We start from the raw sequence: 23,900 nt of genomic DNA on the forward strand, positions 1-23,900 counted from the left end.
GACGTCGCTCCCATGGCAACCGCAGAGCCTGCTCGCCGGGGCCCACCTCAGAGTTTGCGGTCTAATTTCTAAGCTGGGCCCTACGCGGAGCTCGGACCCTGGGGCTGCAGAGCCACTATGCCCAGGTATCCCCGCATTCCTGCTCGCGCCAGGCTTACGTTCCCCTCGATCGCCTCCCCTCTTTCCCACCCTAGCGTGGAAGGGGTGGGGAGGGAGAGGCCGCTGGGGGTGTATTTTGGGAGGGGAGCCCACGTGGGACCCGATAGTGGGAGAAAACTGTAGGTCTGTCCTGCTTGCAACCCGTACCTGGGTGGTCAGAGGCCCGTGGGAACTGCCCTTGCGCGTGTGGATTCTGCCGAAAGTTCCCCGGGTAGAAAGGAAGAGATTTGGAAACATTCAACTCCAACCATGCACTTACTCAATAAAAGTTTCTTGCAGGCTAGGGAATGCCCTAGGAGCAGGGGTTCACAAAGCCACTTCCTTCGGGACCCCCTCCTGGTGCAGGGGTTCACAGCAACAGTAAAGCAGGGGGGCGGGGGGACCTTCGGCAGCACTAAGTGTAGGATCGTGTTTAAAAGCGAGGGGAGGGAGCGGAGGGGATAGGGATGACCTGGTAAGTACATTGTAGCCCTTCAGTTCTGTGGTGCCAGTAAGTCCCTGTTCCCAAGGCCACCCCTAAACCTTCCCTGAACAATGTGTTAGGACGTGGAGGAGACGGGGTTCCTGGAGTCCATCACAGAGCAGCGTAAATGGGGTTTTCTCACCTTGTGGACTGGCAGTGTGATCTCTGAGGAGGCTATGAATCTTGTGTGAGAAATCGTCCGTTTCCCAGTAACCGTACCATTGGTTACGATTTTAAAGTTCTGGCTATAGATATAACTTTCCCCCAGCGGCAAGACTGGTGGCAGCACCTCCTTCTCTCCTCTCTTTGGGAAGTTGGAAAGCAGATAATCACGCTTTGAGAGAATGGCATGTAAATAAAGAGCAGACAGGCCTGGACTGAGTTCCAGGGGGCTCACCTGTGGAATGAATGTGTGAATTTTAGTGCAGACATTTAGGGACACCTGCTTTAGCTCCTTTCTTCATCCTTGGTTCTTGAATAACAATTATTATAAGCTCTTAATAATTATAAGTCGGCCAAGCCCTAAACTAAATGATACATTTTAATAATCAATCATGACAATCTTATAAGGTTGGTATTCTTTTTTATTAGCATTTTAGAGATGAAGAAACAGGTGAGCCTCAGGACCAGCACAGAAACCTGGAAGTATTAGGTGCCCAATAAATACTTGCTGAACTAATAAGGGAATGAAGGATCCAGAGAAGTTGGCTAATTTGCCCAAGTTGGCATATGTAGAAAGTAGCAGATTCAGGCGTACAACACATCAGATCTTGCTCATTCTTTTTAGTTCAATACTCCATTTTTCACGTTAAGCTTTAATTTAAAAAATGATGTAATCGTATTTGTGTAAAATTATATGTGTGTGTAGAGATATGAATGAAAATGATTTTCAAAATGTGATTTTGGGTGATTTTTTTCTTTATATTTTCTGTATTAAAAATAAGGGAATCCTGCCCTGGCCGGTTTTGCTCAGTGGATAGAGCATCGGCCTGCGGACTGAAGGGTCCCAGGTTCGATTCCGGCCAAGGGCACATGCCTGGGTTGCGGGCTCGGTCCCCCATGGGGGGCATGCGGGAGGCAGCCGATCAATGAGTCTCATTATTGATGTTTCTATCTCTCTATCCCTCTCCCTTCCTCTCTAAAATCAATAAAAATGTATTTTAAAAAAATAAGGGAATCCTGAGTTAAAAATATAATTTTAAAAATAGGAAAAGTTGAGGGAGCAGAGATTATTTGGTACACTGGTTTTACACCTTCCCCCATTTGCCCAGATGCTGTTTTTCAAGTTGTATCTTTCCCAAAGTTGGATACTCATATGTGCCTGAGAAGCTCACACATACAGCTTTCAGCCTCGCCTGGGAGCCCCAGAATTAGAAAGCCTCAAAGTCTGGTGCGAAAGGCTCTGCGTATCATGTTCAGCTTTCTCTGATGAACCAGTACAAAGAAAATGACTAATCCTCAGTCAGCAGTTTTACCAGTTTATTGTCCTCCAGAAAATAATGTTGATTCGTTTTATAAATTTGACTGAAATAAAAGTGCTCTGAGCTTGAAATAAATAATGGAAAGGAGTCTTCTTGTTCCTCTGAATTTTGTTTTCCTGCCTCTCATTTAGTGAAACGCTCTGGGAAATTGCAAAAGCTGAAGTGGAAAAACGGGAAAGTAACGGAAGTGAAGGTGATGGAGCTGAAATTGGAGAAAAATCCGTTTTCTTCATTGGCAGTAAAAATGGGGTAATTTTTCCTAATTTTTTCCAAGTATTGTGATGATTTAACAACTAACGGTAAAATTTATATTAATCCTTTGATAAAAATGTGGATACTTCAACTCTTGAGCCATCTAATGAGTCTCTGGCCTGCTGGTTACGTCGGAGTTGGTTATGCCCCATCTGAGGGTGTCCTGCTTATGGGTGAGTGGGTACTCACATCCGGCCTGAACACTTGTCGTTGGTGTCCCTGACGTGGGCCACAGCAGCTTGGAGGCAGGGGCACTTGTCTCTAATTAGCCTGCCCAGTGGAGCCATCTCTTCCCAATTTGCACAAAGGCACCATAAGTGCTAACCTGATGACCACTTGTACAACGGACATAAGCATATAGATAATATAAACATGAACCATAAACGTATGATATGGTTAACCTTCACTTACTGGGGTCACAGAAGTTGAAGGAAACTTGGAGATATTCTAGTTTTCTACAATAGGGATTCTTAACCCTGGGGACCGTAGAGATACTTCTTGGGATCAGTGAATTCCCTAGAAATGTATGCAAAATTGTGTGATTGTGCATCAGTGCATTTTTCTGGGAAATTAGAATATCCCAACATTCTAGCACCTCCCGAAAAGGTTAAGGGCTATTGCAAACAGTGGTTTTAGAGTTTGAACATCTCCAGCAGTGGGGGAGTTCTCTTCCAAAACTGTAGCCTGTTTCGATTTTTGTTAACTCCTAGTTATTAGAAAACTTCCGTTTGTAACTTCCACCCCTTGGTCCTAATTCTGACCCGTAAAACTATGGGAATAAATCGAATTCCTCTTCTGTTTGCTAAATTTTCAAATATTATAAAATGGCTCATCAAATAGTTAATGGCAACTACCCTGTCTCCCCGAGTATCTGTTTCAGCTTTATCTTCATTTCTTTCAGCAGTGTCTTCTGTGTCATGGACTCTATGTCAGTCATGGATTCTCTATCTGTCATGATCTCAGTAACTCTTAACTAGAATTACTCTAATGTGTAATTCTCAGGATGGAACAGAAATTTTGAGGTTTTGTTTCATTAAAATAGACAAGGGCAGGTCTGCAAGCTTCTCTTTTTCCAGATGCTGATCTTTGGTTTTATTGTATAGAAAAATTTAAATGGTGATGGAAAAAAATAAAGAAAAAAGAGAAAAATTTAGTAATCACATAACCCTGTTCACTAAGGTTGAGCTTGAGATCTGTAAGTCTTTCATTTATGCTATTGGTTTTGTCCTTAATTTTATTAGATTGGGCCCTTTTTTACAGTCTGTTTGTATTTTTAATTATATTAAAATAATTTATGTATGTGGTCCTAAAAAAATAGAAATCCTTTAGAAATAAAACAACAAATACTCTAACCATGTATCTGGATTGCTTACTTTGAACATATTTGCAACATGTCCTTTATTTGTATGTTATCTTTTTTCTTAATTTCCACTTCAACAATTAGAATTCAAACATTTTAGAAGACACTAATCATCAGCTTAACCAGTAATTAGCATTGATGAGTAAAAAGAAAATTTAAGGCAGCTGACAAGTTGACCACTAAAGTGAGGTATGATTTGCTAGTATTTGTCATCCAAGGGGCTTTATAATTATAATAATAGCAGTGTAGTTACTACACTGTGATGGAAAGTTGACAGTTAACTTTTTCCACTTATCAAACTTGGGAACAATTCTGAAAGTTTCTAGTTTCCAGGTAATTTATCATTCGAGTAATTAAAAAGCTATTTTGGGCCACAACTATGAACAATAGTAAAATTTTACATATGGATGACATTAACACAGTATTGCTTTTTTAAATTTCTAGGGCAAGACTACTATTATTCTAAGATCTCTTGACAGGTAAGTGTTATGTTAACGTTTAGACTACATTTTTTGCTTCCAAAAGGCAAGTTAGATACTAAAAGACATATGGAAGGAGAACAATTTTGAGGTACAAACAGAATAATTCTTAGTGAACCCTTAGCTTGGTCTTTAAGATCTTCTTTAAAAAATAAAACCAACAGTAACTAAAAAAATTATACAGCATTAATATTGAACTTCCCTATTCATGGAGAAATTAACATGACTACACAGCCTACACTTACTTTCTTTTTGGCTATACTACTGTGGTATTTTAATTGTTTTTATTCTATCTAGTCCATGATTATTTGAATGTTAGTCATAATCTTTAAATTACTCATTGATATAATTTTGAAGCAGAATGTTGGTCCTCAAACTGTACATTTTACCATTTGTTTTCTGTACTTTTTAACCTATACTGACATCAGATTAAGATTTAGGATTATAATGGCTAGATATTGTGGGAAGTTGATAAGGAACGCCTCCAACCAATTTGGGGGATATTTCTCTGTTCCCTTTATTTCAATGCCTTTCTTATAACGTCTCCAAAAACAGCAAGAGAGATGGTCTTAAGGTCACATTAAAGAAACATTCATTTGCAAAATATTATTAAATAATACAAATAATAGAATGTTGGCTTTGTGTAATTCCTCGTCAGCAGAATTGTTTCTTAGAAGAGCCATCCACAGTGATACCTACTTCATCCTTCCATCCCCAGGAGCCATGGCTCTTTTCAGGGCAGGCGTGTTTCTCATTACAAATACGTCATCCAGCACAACATCAGCTTAGGACAACATCTAAATTGAACTGAAAATTACGAATTTGGGTTCCTTGATAGTCTACTTAGAAAAAGAAAAGTTCTTCAAATTGTAGGTTAAATATCAGAGTTTTAAAATTTTGTCTTAAAAGCAGCATTTTGTTTCATAAAGGAAATTCTTATCTTACAGGAACTAGAACCAAATATTCCATATATAAATGAAAAAAGTACAGGAGTGATATACAAAATATTCAATAAGCATAAATATATAAATCATTAAAAATTATTTTTATTCTCCAAATTTAAAATAGTTAAATACTAATATTACTCAGCATTAAAAAGGAACGAAGTCCTACAACATGGATGAACCTTGAAGACATATGCTGAATGAAATATGCTAGTCACAAAAAAAAAATACTGTATGATTCCACTTATATGAGGTATCTAGTCATTTATAGAAACAAAGACGCTTACCAGAGGCTGGAGGGAGGAGAAAATGGGGAGTTGTTTAATGAGTTTGAAGTTTCAGTTTTGTAAGATGAAAAAGTTCAGAAGTGTGGTTGCACAACAATGTGAATATACTTAACATTACTGAACTGTGCACTTAAAAATGGTTAAGATTATCTATTTATGTTATGTGTTGCTACTAGAGTAAAACAAACAAACAAATAAATAAACCATAAAACTGCTTACCAAGCAATGTAAGCTGTAGGGTAATTAATTTATAAGGTGATTTTAATATTTTTCAAATCATTTGTCGATGTTTAGGAGTCACTAATGTCATTTGTTGGTAGCTCTCAGTAGATAAATGATGCCCGCATTTGAGCTGTGATTTAAGGTAGAGAACTGTATGTAAGTCTCCACTGATGTCTTCATTAAATTGATAATCATTCGGTTCCCCGCTCCCCATAGCAAGGCTGAGCATGACCCTGGTGTCAGTGCTTTCCACCTGGCCTGGGTGCGGAGAGCCTGTGCCAGCACTGCCAGCCCCACTGCCTCTCTGCTGGCCCAACAGCGTCTCTAGGGGCTACCAGGTCACGCAGGCACTGGTACTCACCTCTGCAGCTGCCACTAGAATCCATCAGGATGGCGTTTTGAAGGCTTATTGATTTTTTATATAATTTTAAAATCATTTTTACCTCAATGCTATTATACAAGGTAACTTCTCCACTAGTAGATTAAAGTTTTAAGAGGAAGCAAAAATTTATCGGGTAAGATGATAGCATAAGAAAATAATGGTAATACTGTCTGTCTTTATTGTACAGGGATGAGCCACCAAAACCAACCTTAGCCTTGGAATATACATATGGAAGAAAAGCTAAAGGGCATAACACAGTGAGTGTCTTTTTAAGTGATACTGCTATGCCCACAGACAGAGAAGTAATGATGCTGACTTTGTTTTACATTTTCCATCTTATCTACAATCAGTAAATATATCAGGCAGTACACTTCATGGCTATGTGCTTTTAAACTTCAAATGCAACTCAGCAGATATGAAGCTAACCCAAACTGAAAATATTTTGGCCTTCTCATTTGTTATGTCTTCAAATGCTATTATAAGGTTCCTTTGTAACTTTATTGTATGGTTTCTGGGCATAATTTATTAATTGTACTAATGTGACTTTTTCTTCTTTCAAATGAGAATATGTGAGTTACCTTCTGTGTCTCCCCAAAAAATCTTCTAAAAATATGTTTGACCTGTGGAATATTTATGAAAATATACTGCTCAAAAAGCAAATTATTAGAAAATATACCCTGAAGTTGGCAAAACTATTTTAGACTGCAGGCCCTAATTGTTTAAAATCCTATTTTCACTTGTTTTAATGTCTCTTCAAAGGAAAGTTAGAAATTATTCAATGTAGAGGGGGAATTTATAGCATTTGTGAGGAGGATTTTTTTAAAAAGCCTAAATTGAATTCTCTTTTGGAGTCCTCACATGAAAAGAGGCTATTTCTTAAATAAAGTTAGCTGTATGGAAGAACAATCTAGAATAGATGGTCCCACTTCTGTAGCACAGGCAAATTTTTATAGATTGACTTAGTCCAAATTCTGATGATTAGACAGTGTGTAAAGAGTTAAAACTGGCTGATGCTTCTTCCTGCATTCAGCAATGAGAGTTGGTCATTAAAACTGTGAAATTAAAAAGAAAAGAAAAAACAAGATATTGGGATATAGGAGAACTTTATTTTTGTTACTCACATGAACTTTGACACGAGTGATAAACTTAGAAATGGAAACTCTGAGACAACTTTCATAATCTTAACTTTTGAGGAGAGCTCTAAAAACATCCTTTCATCAAATTGTAAATCAATTGACATTCCCCAATGACAAAATTACTTCCCCCACAGGCATTCATAATCCAGATATCAACAGCAAAAACAACTTTAGTGATTATGAGATGGTGATTTGTCAAATACATATATTCATCTAAAACTTGCTTTAATGACCATCTGTCTCTTCCAAGTTCATGGTTAGTAGATACATTAAAAGCTCATGTGATGCTTTTTTCACCTATTTTTTTCCTCTAAACTTTGCGCTGTCAAGTTGAGCTTGTCCATGTTCATTCTAGAAGATTCATGTCTTTCTGAATGTAATGTTCCCTGAGAGTGCTACATGGAAGCCCTTTGTCAGCTCCTCACAGTGTGGTGTCCTGATGGTGACCCCATGTCAGGGCGGAAGCGGAGATGTCGTTGGCTAGCCGTCTAGGGAGCTTGTCTTGGTCTTGATTCCGAGCTGCCGAGCCCTTTCATCCCCTCATATTGAAAAGTCCGATAAACAGGGAAGCAGCTGTTTATTGCCAGTGAGAGCCTGCCTGTCAGATTCCCCAGGGGCATCAGGCACAGATCCTTGCTCAGGTAACCCTGGTCTGCATCAGGGACTGCCATCTGTCTGTCCCATTTCCCCATGCCCTACCTGTATGTCCCATTGATTGTGTGAGCCTCTCCATCCCTAAATCAGGATATTTTCCTATTCAACGATTTTATTTCTATCTAGAATCATAACTGTTTTCAAAAAGATAATACCAAACGTTTTCAACTACTTATTTTTATATCACTTTTGAGTAAGTGTCTGCTACATGTGCTATTTACAGAATCAGGGCACTGTTTGTCTTCTATTAAAGAATTATTAGATTTAGGGCATTTATGTATACATATATGTTCTTAATGCTTCATCTTTATTCTTTGGAATAGATGTTTTGATGCATTTTGAGGGATGGGATAGAGAAAGAGGAAAGTTTTAACTGCCAAGAATAGGTTGATGGAGGACTATAGTATTTTGTATCCATAATTATTACCGACTGGTACTAATGAAATATAAGTATTTCAAATTCAAAAAAATTACTTTGAAGAAAAAACACCTGTTTTTGTTTTTGTTTTTCAGCCAAAAGATATTGCTCACTTTTGGGAACTAGGTGGAGGAACTTCTTTATTGGACTTAATCAGCATCCCAATCACAAGTGACGCCTTAAGGTAAGTGAGCCAGCTCCAGGAACAGTAGTTAGTAAGCACCCAGTCAGTTGTGTCCATGGGAATGAGTAGGCTTTTGTGAATCAGAATTTTGGGGGACAGTTTTATGTTGCTGAAGGCTTATGCTCACTTCCTTTCTATGTGCTTCAACTGTAATGCTTCAAAGAGAGTTAAAAAGAACTAAGGCGCTGGCCTTTGATGAAATGAGAGAGCTGGCATTCCATCTAGTAACATGTTTGCAAGCCTGCAAACAAAAATATGTCAAATAATAGTCGGGCAGTGAATTCACTTTGCAGAAATTAATGTAAAAAGCTTAATTCTTTCCAGTATGCATCCATGTGAGCTAGCTCCGCCCTGAGTTTTTTCCTTTGGCTGGATATTACATCTGCCTTTGAGTTTAATGCGAATTAATACTGTTGATGCTTTGGCAAAGGGAAAACGATGAGTTAGAGGAGGGAGAATGTCTCTCTATTTGCGATCTTAAAGAAATAGAACTTTGGGGGAAACCTCAAATTCTTTGGTTTTCCTGACAGTGCCTCCCACATATTGGCCAAATCAGATGTGGAAAATTGTGACATTTCTCACATTGTTCATGGGAACCATCTTAGCCAAGGAAAACAAAAACTTTGAAATATCTTACTTTTGTCAGGGTTTAACACAAATGGTTTCTTGATACATGGACCAAATACAAAGGACCTGATATTTATTCTACTTCAGGCACTAACATATTTAGGGTATAGAATTATTTCTTATTAACAGGACAATTGTTTTTCCATAGCTGAATCTAGGTAATGTGGGCTTTATTTGTCCAGTGATTTTTTTGCTTTTAAAAATATATAATTTTAGTGTATGCTCATATAGAAAACTGGGAAAAATACTGAAAGGTACAAAGAAGGAGCACCCATCATCACATAAAAGAATAATCACTGTTAACATGTCAAGGTATTTCTTTCAGTGTTTCCAGTGTTTGTAAATATAATTTGTACAGATTTTAGATGTTTTATATGCACATTTAGATTTTGCTTTCTCACTTATAACCACCCTTTCCCCGTGACATTACTCTTCAGGAGCATGGAATTTTACTGCTATCTAGTTTTCCATTTTCCTCCTTTAACAGAGAAAATGAAGCTGCCTGGGAGTTAGGGTAGCTATGCAGGGTAGTATAGTGGAGAAGAGCTGGTGAGGGTGGGAGGAGCCACAGGAACCTGAGCTGCCAGTAGTGTGGCCTGAGGCTGAAAGGAGTTGGGCTCTCATGGGGCTCCAGTTCTGACTCTGACTGTCGCATTACCTTGTTACATTACCTTACCTGCCGTTTCTAGGCCTAACAGGGTTTGGGCCCACTGGGCTTTTGGAAAATCTGATTTCTGTAGGAAGCCAAATCTTTCCACAGCTTCTTTAATACCCGACCATGTGAGTTCTTGCTCTTACTTTCCCTGGAACCCCACAGCAGCTGGGCCTGCTTTAAGAGAGAGGAGGGATCAAGGTTATGAACACAGGGAAGGGGAGCCATAGGCCTGGGTCCAAAGTAGGTTGCTGAGTCGTTAAAGAATTCATGGAAAACATTTCACTCCTCATGTACTTGCAAATCTCAGAGTATTTTGTGACTGGAATTAATTTGACACATAATTTCCTTTTGTTGGACACAGCCCAGCAACTGGAGAAAATAATATTTCCAACTGCTATTAGAATTGTTTGTCTTTAAAGTGACTGTTCATAAAATAATTACAGATGCATTGAACGTTTCCACAGACTTTAGATAAATTGTAATAGAGCATCTCCTGTGGCCTGATTCTCTGTTTTAAGAGGTTGGGTTGTTTTTGCTTTGTTTTAACATTTTTAGCTCTCATTTGCTATGAAGATAAAAGTAACACAAGTATTTCCAATGCATTGGAAACACAAATTTTAATCTTCGAAAAAATTGAACAATTCATTTCTCTTTTGCTTAAAACAAGGTCCACCAGTAAACCTGTTTTCTTCTCCTTTACCTGTTGTGCTGCTATTATTATTTTAGTTTCCCTTCGTTGGAACACATAGTAAAATTGGATCTAAACATGCATTGTTGGACCCAATTACTTGCAAATTATTTGAACCAAATTAGTATTAGTTCAAACAAAAATTCCAGTGCCACTAATGGTTATGACACTTACATATCACTAAAAAAAGCACTCAAATAACTAAGGCTATAACTTTGGTGCTGTTTTATTGTGGGTTGGTTTTTTTTTTTTTTTTTTTTGTCTTAGAAAATTGCTATGTGTTTTTCTTTCTTTATCTTATTCTTAGATAATAATTTTCAGTATAGTAGGGTTTCACAGTGGTAATTATTTGGAGTCTTTTTTAAAATATTTTTTTATTTCTTTAGGACATTTTCTATTGTTCTTGTTTTGGATCTTTCAAAGCCTAATGACATTTGGCCCACCATGGAAAATCTGTTGCAAGCCACAAAAACCCATGTAGATAAAGTGATAATGAAACTGGGAAAGACAGATTCTACAGCAGCTTCTGAAATGAGACAGAAGATACGGAGTAACATGCAGAAGGACCATCCAGTGAGTTGCAGCTGGGATTATTCTTGGAACCTTAGCCCATACACAATTACAGAGAACATCACAACAGCTTCTTTAGTTTTTATGCATGACTTAAGATTCATTTGATATAGATGAACCTGCTCACTGGAAAATTATAGCAATTTTATAAAACCTGAGTAAGAACATATCAAGGAAAAAGATTTTTTATGTCTTCTTAGACATCTTCTGTGACTGTTATGGCATATTACACCAATCTAAAGAAATAGTTTTAAGTAGTAGTTTGATATTGATTTTATAAAACGAAGATTATAAACCAAACTGTACAAATATCACCTGACAAGAAACTAAAGGAAGCTACAAATTTGAGCAAGGGTTGGAGTTTAAACAGCCTTCACTGTCGCTCTACATTTTACATTCCTTCAGTGTCAGTCAGTACATTTATCATCTGACAAGTAATTACATTATAAAGTTGCAATGGTGACAACACAAGTTCTTTAAATACAGTCATGAATTTCATCTTCTACAAAGCTAAAAGCAGGATTTTACATTGCCCAGACTTTTCATGAATGTGTTTTATATAGGTAATATCCAACAAAACTGATAGCTCATGGTTCCCATGTATGCAGTATAAATGCTACTGCAACAAACAGTTAACACAAAATAGTAAGAAATGAAAAGGAAGATGACATGTTATATAAGAAAATAAGAGGGCAAAACACACAAAAGGAATAAATCTTTTAGTAATTTAGGGAATTGCTGTTTATAGTTTTATACTTGAGAAATACAGTTTATTAAGTGAAGGTTAATTATTGGAACAACCTTAAATGTCAAGCAAGCATGGTCAACATCTATGAAGAGACTGAAAATGGTATCTTTTTGGAAGTAAATAGAAATTGCTGAATATACAATAGTAATTATAGTAAATCAATGAAATATGTTTGCTAACAGGATCGTGAATTAATTGACCCATTTCCAATACCTCTGGTCATAATTGGAAGTAAATATGATATTTTTCAGGTAAGCTCTTCACTTCTAGTTGAGTTTGTTATACATACATGTCTATGCTTTTTGGGAGAGGAACCAAAGTAATAATGATTTGCATGGTCTGTTCATAAGATTCCCTTTTTCATTTTATAAGAATGTTCATCTAATAGAAGATGTTATAAATATTTGTAACAGGTTTTATTAATCAGGCCAAAAAAGAAAAAAAAAGTGTGGGAGGTTGGGAACAAGTTAACATATAAAGTGGTTTTATATAAAACATCAATTGTCTTGTATATTTTGATAGGCACCAGGATCAACTTCATTTGTAGCACTGTGATATTGGAAAAAAATAGGATTCTGTGATAAAATATTAAAAAACATTTTCTAAAAAAACGTAATAATGAAACATGAAAGTATCTCTCAGAGGGAGAGGTCAAGGAGTCACACATCTTAAAGATTTTAGAAAAGAGGATATAGTTGGGAAAGCAAAAATAGGTAAAGAACAACAAATACAGTGGAATGGGGATAAAGTAGAAGATTTAGAAACTGAATCTTGAACCTAGTCACCAAGGGATAGGACTTACTTCCCTACTTTTAAATTGAAGAAAGTAGAAAATTGGTTTCTTCTTATCTTTGCTTGTCAGAGAATCCTTAGGGTATTCCACACTATGAAATGTGTGCTGATTTCTGAATTCTGTTGAGCTAAGTGTTTAAACAAGGGAAGATCTGACAGCTGTAGCTCTAGAAGGCTGCAGCTGTTGTTCCGCTCTCTATAGAAACAAATGCCAAGGTAATGGAAGCCTACTCCTGAGGGTGTGTTCAAAAAATAAACAAACAACTAAGAAATACTCTATATCTGCATTGAATAATTTATATCTTCATGCTGCAGACATTTAGTTCTCTCAACTCATTTTTCATTTTAATAACATATTTCTTTAGGATTTTGACTCTGAGAAGAGAAAGGTAATATGCAAGACACTTCGATTTGTTGCACATTATTATGGAGCATCATTAATGGTTCGTACATTTTCTATCCTTTGGGCTTGAATGGACAGTACCAAATTTGGAAAGGTTAGCAACTTCATGCACAGTCATGAAGACTAATGCTTTTACTAATGCACATCATCCTCTCCCTTCCTTTCCCATTGCCCCAAAACGTTCGTTTTATAATGTAGCCATAGAACATACTTCTAGATGGCCTGACATTTCTTTGGTGCAAAAGATCTGAATTGCTTATATCTATAAACCCCAATCTTAAAGAGACAATTTACTTATTTATTTATTTATTTATTCATTTATTCATTCCCCTTAAGAATTAAAATCTATATTCTCTTAAAAGAAAAGGGCTAGACCATGTTGTCTCCAGGTCCCTCTGAGAGCTTTGATTAAGAAGAAAAAAGAGATCATACGAATGGGGGATAAGGGTAGAAAGTATCTTTTAAAATAAAAAATGCTTTAATATTTTATTGCATTGAAGGATATCAAATAATGATAATAATAATTATAATAACCAATATTTCTTGAGCAATACTTTGTTTCAGGCATTTCACATTATTCCCTCTTTTAATCCTCCCGACCCTATGAAGAAGGTACTGTTTTTGTCCATTTTACCATGGAGGAGACTGAGGCTTAAGTGAGATCAAATGGCTTGTCCAAGATCATACATCTAGGGCAAATAAATAGTAATTCGCTCTGCAATCTGTACTTGTTCAAAGCCATATTTATGTTACCTGTTTCTGTGATTTGAAAGCAGAGTATAAAATTTATTCTCCTGATTTTTTTTTTTTAGTTTACAAGTAAATCAGAAGCTCTATTACTAAAAATACGTGGAGTTATCAATCAGTTAGCATTTGGTATTGGCAAAAGGTACTGTTAAAATACATTTTTTTATATCTTTCTATTTTATTATTTGTGGCCAATATTGTTTCATCTGACTGTTGTTCTCACCAGTCTTTTGTTTCTTGACCCAGAAAGTGCCCCAGATATCTGTTCTTAGAAAGATAATTTTATATTACCTTTTGCTTCTTCTATTCTCTAAATATTTCTCAGATTCACAATTAAAATGTTAGAGAATACTTAGTTTGACACTAGAATAAAATGATATTATTATACTTCCTTCCCTGATTTCTTTTACTTCTTTTCCCTCATTTTAGTGGCATTCCTTCTGTTAACACTTTCTGAATTGATTATAAATGAAGTAAACAATATTTGTACATAATTTTCTTAACCATGCTACTTTTCTTGGTTTTGATTTAAGGTAATTTGTGTCTGTCACTTTTTTTCTCCTGTAAAACCTTCATTAATGCTCTACTTTAAATCACTTACACAAATATTCACTCACTTATTTGGGCAGTGCTTTCACCAGTGGCTAGATATAAAACTTGCTTCTTGTATTTACAGTAGAGTGTGGTAGGATATTCGATTGCTAAACTAAATTAGATTCTTTTTTCTTCTTACCCATGTAGCAAATCAATATGTGTGGATCAGAATAAACCACTGTTTATCACAGCAGGATTGGATTCTTTAAGTAATATAGGTTGGTGAACTTATTAAATTTGTTCAATCTTTTTTTTAATTGCTTATTGATTTTATCCTACTTTATGTTCCCTTCATCTCCAACGTACCAGCTTTTCTGGTTTCATTATCATTGCTGTAATTTCTTATTATTTACTTGTATACACAGTATTGCTGCAGTACATCACATTGACATATTTGTGATGAAAGGGATGTTGCCACATGAGAGACCGGCTTCTGATCTCTATTCCACTAAAAAGTTTGCATCTATTTCCTTTCCCTTACTGATTTCTAGGTGATTTTAAATTGTAACTCCTTGGATTTAGAAAAACCAAGAACATAGAGTGGTCAGGAAATTCAACACTATATATTATGGGCAATGGTGAAAATTAGAGATTCAAGGGATAGAATAAATAAAAAGGAATACAGTATTAAGTATCCCTTAATTTTTCATTATGAAAATAGCTGGCCTAATCTACTGGGATGTGTTTCCTAAACTTATAGATGCCCTAGGCTCATGAAGCAAAAGTAATTTTACAAGTTTATGAAGTCAAGCTACTTATCTTCTTATATTAAAAGATGTTTGGGCCTAACAGCTCTTTATACTCTAGGACTGTCATAGTTTGGTTTTAAACTCTAGTGAGCAGTACTTTATTTCCTATTCTCCATTACTCTTACAAGCTAAAGTTAACTTGACTTTAAATGTAGATATCTTTGTAATGAGATTATAGATTGAATTGCAATGAAAGGAATAGAGATGGTTAATGAGTGATTATAGAGAATGATTTTTTTATTTGTATAATTATCATTAGTTTCAAGTTAATTTCAGTCACAGTAAAAATCACTTTGTGTACTGATAGATAATGCTGATGGGAATCTTTTGCCCATGTGAGTAATTGGAAGTCAGGAAAAGGTTGAGAACTACTGAATTTAAAAATCATGTAGCTTGGACCTCATCAAAATTAAAAACTTTTGCTCGTTTAAAAAGAATGAAAAGGCATGTTATAGTCTGGGAGAAAACATTTTCAAACCACATACCAACAAATGACTAGTATCTAGAATATATAAAGAACTTAACAGTAAAAACAAACAATCCAATTAGAAGATAGGTAAAAGTCATGAGCAGACATTTTACTAAAGAGGATATATGAATGGCAAATAGAGTTTAATATAATTAATTACTACGGAAATTCAAATTGAAACCACAATGAGATATCACTTCACACTATTAGAATCTCTAAAATAAAAAATAGTGACAACACCAAATGTTGACAAGGATGTTAAGAAACTGGATTACTTATACATTGATGGTGGTGATGTAAAATGGTACAGCCAGTCTTGAAAACAGTTTGACAGCTTCTTATAAAACTAAGCATGCAGCTACCATTTGACCTAGAAATTGCACTACTAGGCATTTATCCTAGAGAAATGAAAACTTGCATTCACATAAAATCTATACAAGAATGTTCATAGCAGCTTTATTGGTAATAGCCAAAAATTAGAAACTACCCAAATGTCATTCAACAGGTGAGTGAATAAGCAAACTGTGGTACATTTATACCATAGAATACTACTCAGCAATAAAAAGGAACAAACTGTTGATACACAGAATTTGGATGTATCCCCATGGAGTTATACTGAATGATAAGAGACAATCAGAAAAGGCTACATACACTACGACTCTATTTATATAAAATTTTTAGAATGAGAGAATTTTACAAATGGAGGAAAGATTAGTAAATATCAGAGGTTAGGGACAAGACTGTGGATGGAGAGGTAGGAAGAGAGAGGTTGGGAAGGAGGTGAGTGTGATTACAATTTTAGTGAGCAACATAGATGCTGAAACATAATGAAAAAATCTCAGATTATAGATTGAAAAGTATGAAAAAGTGTCCCAAATTTTTTTTAAATTTCCAAATTAAATTATGCAAGCAATACATAAAGGCCTTCTCCTTATAAAACATTAAAATATAACATAAAAGGATCAAGTTTGGTCTGTATCTTTCCAGACCACTTTCTATATATGTGTTTGTGGTATAAAAATATGTTTTAATTTAATGGTATTATACTATATCATTTTGAAATGTGTCTCTTTTACTCAATATGCCTTAATGGTTTTTCAATATTATGCTATATATAGATTTGTTTGGTATTTTGACTGCTGGATAGTATTACACAGTAATTTAGTTTATGCTTCTTCTATGGATGGACATTTTGGTAGTGGCCAGTTTTCCACTAATATAAATGATGCTGTAGTGTGAAATCTTTAATACATGTATGCAGATGTTTTAGGGTAAACACCAAAAACTAGAATTGCTTATTAATAGGGCATGACCTTTTTTAGTACTTTAATGGTATTTAGCAGCGCTAAATTACCCTCCAAATTAGCTGTTCCAATTTCTCTCTAACCAGCAACACATAAGAGTATTTGTTTTCTTGCAAATTCACGTGCACGTGAGAATATCAATCTTATATTTTTGCTGAGCAGCAATTGAAGTGTAGGGAAAGAGAATTACAGTTTACTTATTATTGTCTCCTCTTCTTCTAGAACTGGAACCTGGCTTGCTACACTGGGTTGGGGTAAATTTTAATTGTGACTGTAATAGGAAGATGGACACGAGTGATCTAAGATTTATACTGTTTTTAGTGTCATCAGTTTTACTGATAGAGTTTGAATGTTTTAATCAATGCAGTCATTGGAGCAAACCTTCCAATTTCAGGGTCTCCTCCTGTTCCTGATAATGACATTGGGAAGTTTCATGCCCGTTCGCCAATGGAGTTGTGGAAAAAAGTGTATGAAAAGCTCTTTCCACCAAAGGTACCTATTTCTGGTTCTTTTAAAGCAGGAATTCTTACCACTATTTAATGGTTACTGGGAAATGTCCAATGGGTTTATTATGACAACTTTGTTTTCAACTCTCATGCTCAGAAATAAAACAGTCACTTGAAATCCATTGTATGTGAGACACTGGGGTTAAAGGTGGGTTATGACACAGTTCTTGCTCCACTTTGAAACAGAGCTCTCTGGCTATTAGACAAGGGAGACACAATCATCTGAAAGGAGAAGAAGGAAAAAGGACCTGGTGGAATTTGACATGGCCCTCAGATCATAGCCTACATGGCTGGCTGAGGAAAGGACGTGGATTGTGAGTCAGATGGTGTGGGGTTATGGGCATGAAATGATTTGAAGTATTGTAATTTCAGAGTATCGACACACTAAAAGATATCAAGGACCCTGCAAAAGACCCCCAGTATGCTGAAAGTGAAGTTGATGAAATGAGAATTCAGAAGGATCAGGTATTACCCGAAACATTTATTTCATTTTGAATTATCACAAAAATACCTGTAGACTTCTATACATTTTTCTCAATTTACTTACTTAATGGTTTTTTTTACTTTATAATTGTGTAATAGTACATCTTCACTATAGAAAAGTTAAAAGTCCGATATAAATCAAGAAGGAATTAAAAATCACCTATCACTCTACCACCCAGAGATAACCATGTTTACATAACCTTTTTGGATTTTTCAGTTTATGGTGACTAGTGATTCTTACTTTGCTGCTGGGAAATGCTTTTATAATATTCTTTTGTTTGTGAGATTATTTAAAAGAGCTTGTTTTTTATTAGGACATTCAGGCATACCTATACTTTCTTGTACCAGAATAATTAACTACTGCCTAATCTGAAAGCACACAAACATAACTGACAAAATCCATGATCTCTCAGGAAAGTGGTTCAAGCATTCCACATGTGCCAAGATAGCACTGTTTATTGTATACAAATCTGATGTGAGGATGCAAAACTGGGTAAATTTATCATGGCCCAATACTTATATTTTCCCAGATCACCGTTTAGTTTGATAAAATGAGACAGTGTGTGGAATCTGACCTTGTATAATAAGTAAGCTTATGTATAATAAACACTATAAATAGAATGTCCTGACAACCTCTCGGGGGGAATTTGTAGAGCTGTGTAACTTAGGCATTGTCTCAAGGATAACCTGAACACAACCATCCACTGGGTATTCTTCTTAGCATTAAGCAATACATTGAACTTAGATATAGTCCCGAAGACTTTTGAAAGTATGACATGAATATTTAGAGGGATTGTAGCTATAGCAAAGTAAGAGGCATGTTACAATCCCTATCAAAATTCCAATGGCATGTTTCACAGAAATAGATCAAACAGTACTAAAATTTATATGGAACTACAAAGACCCAGACTAGCTAAAGCAATCTTGAAAAAGAACACAGCTGGAGTCACCATGCTTCCTGATTTTAACTATATTAGGAAGATTTAATAATGAAAACAGTATGGTATTGACATAAAGACAGGCACATAGATAGATGGAACAAATAAACCCATCTATATATGTAAATTAATTTATGACAGAGGAGCCAAGAATATACAAGGGGAGAAAAGACAATCTCTTCAATAAATAATCTTGGGAAAATTGGATAGCCACATGCAAAGGAATGAAACTGGATCACTATCTTACACCATACAGAAAAATCAACTTAAAATAGACTAAAGCCTTGACTATAAGACCTGGAACTATAAAACTCATAGAAACAACATAGACAGTAAGCTCCTTGACATTGTGACACAAATTCAAAAAGATATATGTACCCCCCATGTTCACTGCAGCACTATACAATAACCAAGACATGGAAACAACTTAAGTACTCATTGACAGATGAATGGATAAAGACACACACACAAACACACACACACACAGGAATATTACTCAGCCATAAAAAAGAAGGAAATATTGCCATTTGTGACAACATGGATGTATCTTGAGGGTATATGTCAGACAGAGAAAGACAACTACCATGTGATCTGATTTATATGTGGAATCTAAACAACAGCAACAAAAAACCGAGCTTGTAGATAACAGAGAACAGACTGGTGGTTGCCAGACGAGGGGTAGGTGATAGACCAGAGGAGTGAAGGGAGTAAAAAAGTACAAACTTCCAGTTATACCATTTGTGACATGGATGTATCTTGAGGGTATATGTCAGACAGAGAAAGACAACTACCATGTGATCTGATTTATATGTGGAATCTAAACAACAGCAACAAAAAACCGAGCTTGTAGATAACAGAGAACAGACTGGTGGTTGCCAGACGAGGGGTAGGTGATAGACCAGAGGAGTGAAGGGAGTAAAAAAGTACAAACTTCCAGTTATAAAATAAATCCTGACAACATACAGCTTGCGAGTATAGTTAATAATATTGTGTTGCATATTGGAAAGTTGCTAAGAGAGTTGATCTTAAAAGTTCTCATCACAAGAAAAAAATTCTATAACTATTTGTTGACAAATGTTGACTTATAGTGGTGATCACCTCACAATATATACAAATATTGAATCATTATGTTGGACACCTAAAATTTATATAATGTTGTATGTCAGTTATACCTCAATTTCAAAAAGTGAGGGGCATGTTGAAAGAAAAGTAAAATGACCTTGAGTAACTCCTATTATGTGTATATCTTGGCTATAGAGATTAGTTGGAAGTCATCCCTGAATTAATATTTACCTAGAAGTCAATGACTAACTGCCATTGTTGATAAGAGTATTTGTTTATCGTGCATAATGACCTTTTATTACATTTATATACATAAGTATTGTTAAAGGGCTAGGGTATTTCTGAGTATCATGAGTTTTCACAGTCAAATCCATCTTCTCTAATTGACCTAAAACCATAAGAATTTTTAGTGGAACTGGAAAGCAGTCCTACAATACCTATGTCAGTCTTCACTCAACTCTTGTACCACACTGCTACCTCACTAAATTCTGTATTCTCCCTAAACATGTATCAGTGTGGGTGTGTGTTTAAAATATAGGCCTACTGATTATAAGCAAGTCGATTTTTGGAAGCAGGGACTAGCCCTGGCTGGTATAGCTTGGTTGGTTGGACATGGTCCCGTGCACCAAAAGGGTGCCGGTTCCATTCCCAGTCAGGGCACATGCCTTGTTTGTACGTTTGATACCCAGTGAGGGGTGTGCGGGATGTTTCTCTCTCACATCAATGTTTCTCTCTTTCTTTCTCCCTTCCTCTCTAAAAATCAATTTTAAAATATTTTTTAAAAAGAATTGCAGTGTAAAGAAAACCCTCTTACTTGGCTATTCCTTTAAACTATTATCACATTATTTTGAGTTCACATGATAGCAGTACTGAAGGGCCCAGTGGACATGGTGAGTTCTGTGTCATACTAGTTAGTTATTCTTTATCTTCCCTCTGGCGTGGCCTGTATGACCAGCCCATTCTTCTAAGTTTGCTGACTGCAGAAGGGACATACTACTAGCAAAGAATCCCAAAGCGATGCCCAGTAATTGTTGTGGCTTATTTTATGAGTTAACAGTCTTTGAAACCATAAGTGGTAGATAACTGGTGAACTGAATTAACTTCATTAGAAAAAATAAAGCATGCTGTAAAGACTACTTTGGAGTTATTAGTATAAAACTTCTTCCAAAGTCTTATACAGTTTTGAAACTTGGAACATTTAAATTTTAATGACTTAGACTATAGCTATGAATGAGGCAGTCTGCAATTTTTCTGAAAATGAGAATAGGATTTTTCCATTTATAGCAACTATGAACTTTAACTATGTTAGTCAAAGGGCAGTGATTGCCTTATCTTGCAGGGTAACCACTTTTTGCTTATCTGAAATAATATTTTACTCTGTACAGTTAGACATTGAGCAACAGGCAAGAGGCTAGAAGGCATTCCTGGAGATGGTCCCTTTTGCATGTTGATGGTCTCACTCAGGATTTCCACTCTCACTAAATTTATCTTTATTTTGTGAATTGTAATAGTTACAAAATAGTCTCAAGTTGTAAAGTACAGCAAATGGAATTTAGTCAATAATCTTATATAATAAAAGCCTAATATGCTAAGTGTCTGGTCATCTGGCCATTTGTTCAACCAATCAAAGCATAATATGCTAATGATATGCTAAGGCCACTCAACCACTTACTATGACGTGCACTGACCACCAGGGGGCAGACGCTTCAACTGGTAGATTAGTTTACTGCTGGGGTCCAGCCGATGGGGACTGAGCGAGACAGGCCGGGCAAGCCCTGGAGCCCTCCCACGGTCCTTCCCTAGTTGGCCAACCTCCTGCATCCCTCCCTGTCCCTGATCGTGCACCAGTGGTGTCCCTCGGCCTGGCCTATGCCCTCTCGCAATCTGGGACCCCTCGGGGGATGTCAGAGAGCCGGTTTTGGCCTGATCCTGCAGGCTAGGCCCAGGGAACCCACTGGTGCATGAATCGTGCACCAGGCCTCTAGTATTGTAATAACTATGTATAGCGCCAGGTGGGTACTGGAAACATTGGGGGAATCACTTCATATAGGATATGATTATCTAATCACTACACTGTACACCTGAAATGAAAACAAAATAATATTGAATGGAAACTATAATTGAAAAATACAATTTTAAAAAGAGTAACATATACTCATTATGAAAAAAAATCCAAAGATATACAAGTATATATAATGGAAAATGGAAGTGTTCTGCTCTCTCTCCATCTACTTGCTGTTTTCACATGGGACTGCCATCCTTTTTGCTGGCTGGCTGTAAAGCCACGTGTGAGTGAGTGCTGGTGTGTTTAATCAGCCTTTACTGGGAGATCATCTTAACCAGCGGTCAACAACCTTTTGGACCTCATGGGACCACCAGTGGTCCGTGGACCACCGGTTGGCAACTGCTGCTCCAAAGGTTTCCTCTAATCTGTTTCCAATTGTGTGTCAATATACACAGTGCAGTGAATATCTTTCTGCTTATATCCTTGTGCTCTTCTATACTATCCTATAGGATAAATTTCTTAAGGCAGAATTGTGGGTTAAAAGATCTATACGTTGCCCTGACCGGTTTGGCTCAGTGGATAGAGCGTCGGCCTGCGGACTGAAGGGTCCCAGGTTCGATTCTGGTCAAGGGCATGTACCTTGGTTTCGGGCACATCCGCAGTAGGGGGTGTGCAAGAGGCAGCTGATCGATGCTTCTCTCTCATTGATGATTCTAACTCTCTATCCCTCTCCCTTCCTCTCTGTAAAAAATCAATAAAATATATATTTTTTAAAAAAGATCTATACATTTTAAATATTGATACTTAGCTAACTTCAAGCAGGTTTTAACAAGAGTTGAATAGTGAACAATTAAAAATAAGGTCACTTTTCAATACTTCATATATGACAAATACTTTATTTTATTAATTGAATGAACTTATATACTATATAGAATATAATTTTGTCTGAAACTTTATTAAATTCATCTCTAAGTCCTGCTTATGCTACCCAGAAACTCCAAAGGCTACATTCTAGTAAATAAATACTAAGTATAATCATTTACAAAATAATTGTCAAGAAATTTTGAGAATGATAAAGCTGTAAAGGATACATTGTTATATCAAAAACTGCTAAGGGAGTTTTAAGATGCCTAGTTTAATTGTTAAAGTTGATTTGTTAAAGTACTATAATGTATATTTTTGTTTTAGGAACTGGAACAGTACAAAAAAAGTTCTTCCAAGTCTTGGAAACAAATTGAGCTGGATTCTTGAACCTAACTCAGCTACAGTGTATTTATTTCCCAAATACTGGTACAAGTAAGATTATTTTATTGATATTAGCTCATTAATGAATTCATTCTTGTGTTATTAATAAATCCTATATAATAAGAGTATAATATGCTAAGTGTCCAACTGATTGGTCGACCGCTTGACCAGTTGCTATGAAGCACACTGACCACCAGAGGGCAGACGCTCCAACCGGTAGGTTAGCTTGCTACTGGGGTCCAGCCGATGGTGACTGGGAAAGAGGGCCAGACATGCCCTGGATCCCTCCTGTGGTCCCTCCCTGGCCAGCCAGCTCCCATTGGCCCTGATCGGGACTGGGTGAGATGGCCCCGATCGCCTGATTGCTGGCCAGGCCAAAGGACCCTACCCATGCATGAATTCGTGCACTGGGTCTCTAGTAATATTAGTAATAGCTCATTAATAAACTAGCTGTTGTGGTAATAAATGAAGAAAGTTAAGACATGTAATACTTTAAACAATTTTTTAAAAAAGGAAGATGTATAATTTGCTAAAGGAAAAGTGCATTTCTTGTATTAGTGCCACCCCAGGATATTTATCTTTGAAAAGGGGAAAAAATTATATTAACTATGTGTAGTATTTTTTTTAAATAAAAAGAATCTTCTATTACCTACCTCTACCATGGTTAAGTAAATATATCCTTGGTTCAGCATTGATAAGTTTGTGCTTACGTGTTTTCAGGAATATGAAAGCAAGTAACAGTTATGAATAAGGTTAAGTGCTCATATTAGACACATTCCTCCTCTAAGGAGTTCTCAGCTGTGGCTGGTAGGAAACGGGAATTGGGTTCACTTTCACAAGCATCTAATGTTACTCTAATGGTGAGGCACAAAAAGCACCCGTAGTACTTATTTA

General features: G+C 36.3%; 1 protein-coding gene across 3 annotated transcripts in view; it reads left to right on the forward strand.

Moving 5' to 3' along the window:
- Positions 1-23,900, forward strand: part of DYNC2LI1 (dynein, cytoplasmic 2, light intermediate chain 1) — a 26,161-nt gene continuing 2,261 nt past the window's right edge. For 2 of the 3 annotated variants that reach the window (XM_005864762.2, XM_005864761.2), the window contains exons 1-13: positions 1-125; positions 2,235-2,352; positions 4,160-4,194; positions 6,217-6,286; positions 8,333-8,421; positions 10,778-10,964; positions 11,892-11,960; positions 12,867-12,944; positions 13,717-13,793; positions 14,393-14,463; positions 17,162-17,259; positions 17,646-17,738; positions 22,950-23,057. In XM_005864762.2, coding sequence (XP_005864824.1) covers positions 118-125; positions 2,235-2,352; positions 4,160-4,194; positions 6,217-6,286; positions 8,333-8,421; positions 10,778-10,964; positions 11,892-11,960; positions 12,867-12,944; positions 13,717-13,793; positions 14,393-14,463; positions 17,162-17,259; positions 17,646-17,738; positions 22,950-23,012 — 1,056 coding nt within the window. In that variant the 5' untranslated portion in view covers positions 1-117 and the 3' untranslated portion in view covers positions 23,013-23,057. Of the gene's footprint in view, positions 126-2,234; positions 2,353-4,159; positions 4,195-6,216; positions 6,287-8,332; positions 8,422-10,777; positions 10,965-11,891; positions 11,961-12,866; positions 12,945-13,716; positions 13,794-14,392; positions 14,464-17,161; positions 17,260-17,645; positions 17,739-22,949; positions 23,186-23,900 lie in introns of those variants that run through there. The other variant, XM_014538460.1, reaches the window with a different exon arrangement.

Source organism: Myotis brandtii, unplaced genomic scaffold (assembly GCF_000412655.1).
Source record: "Myotis brandtii unplaced genomic scaffold, ASM41265v1 scaffold191, whole genome shotgun sequence".
Classification (NCBI taxonomy): Eukaryota; Metazoa; Chordata; class Mammalia; order Chiroptera; family Vespertilionidae; genus Myotis; species Myotis brandtii.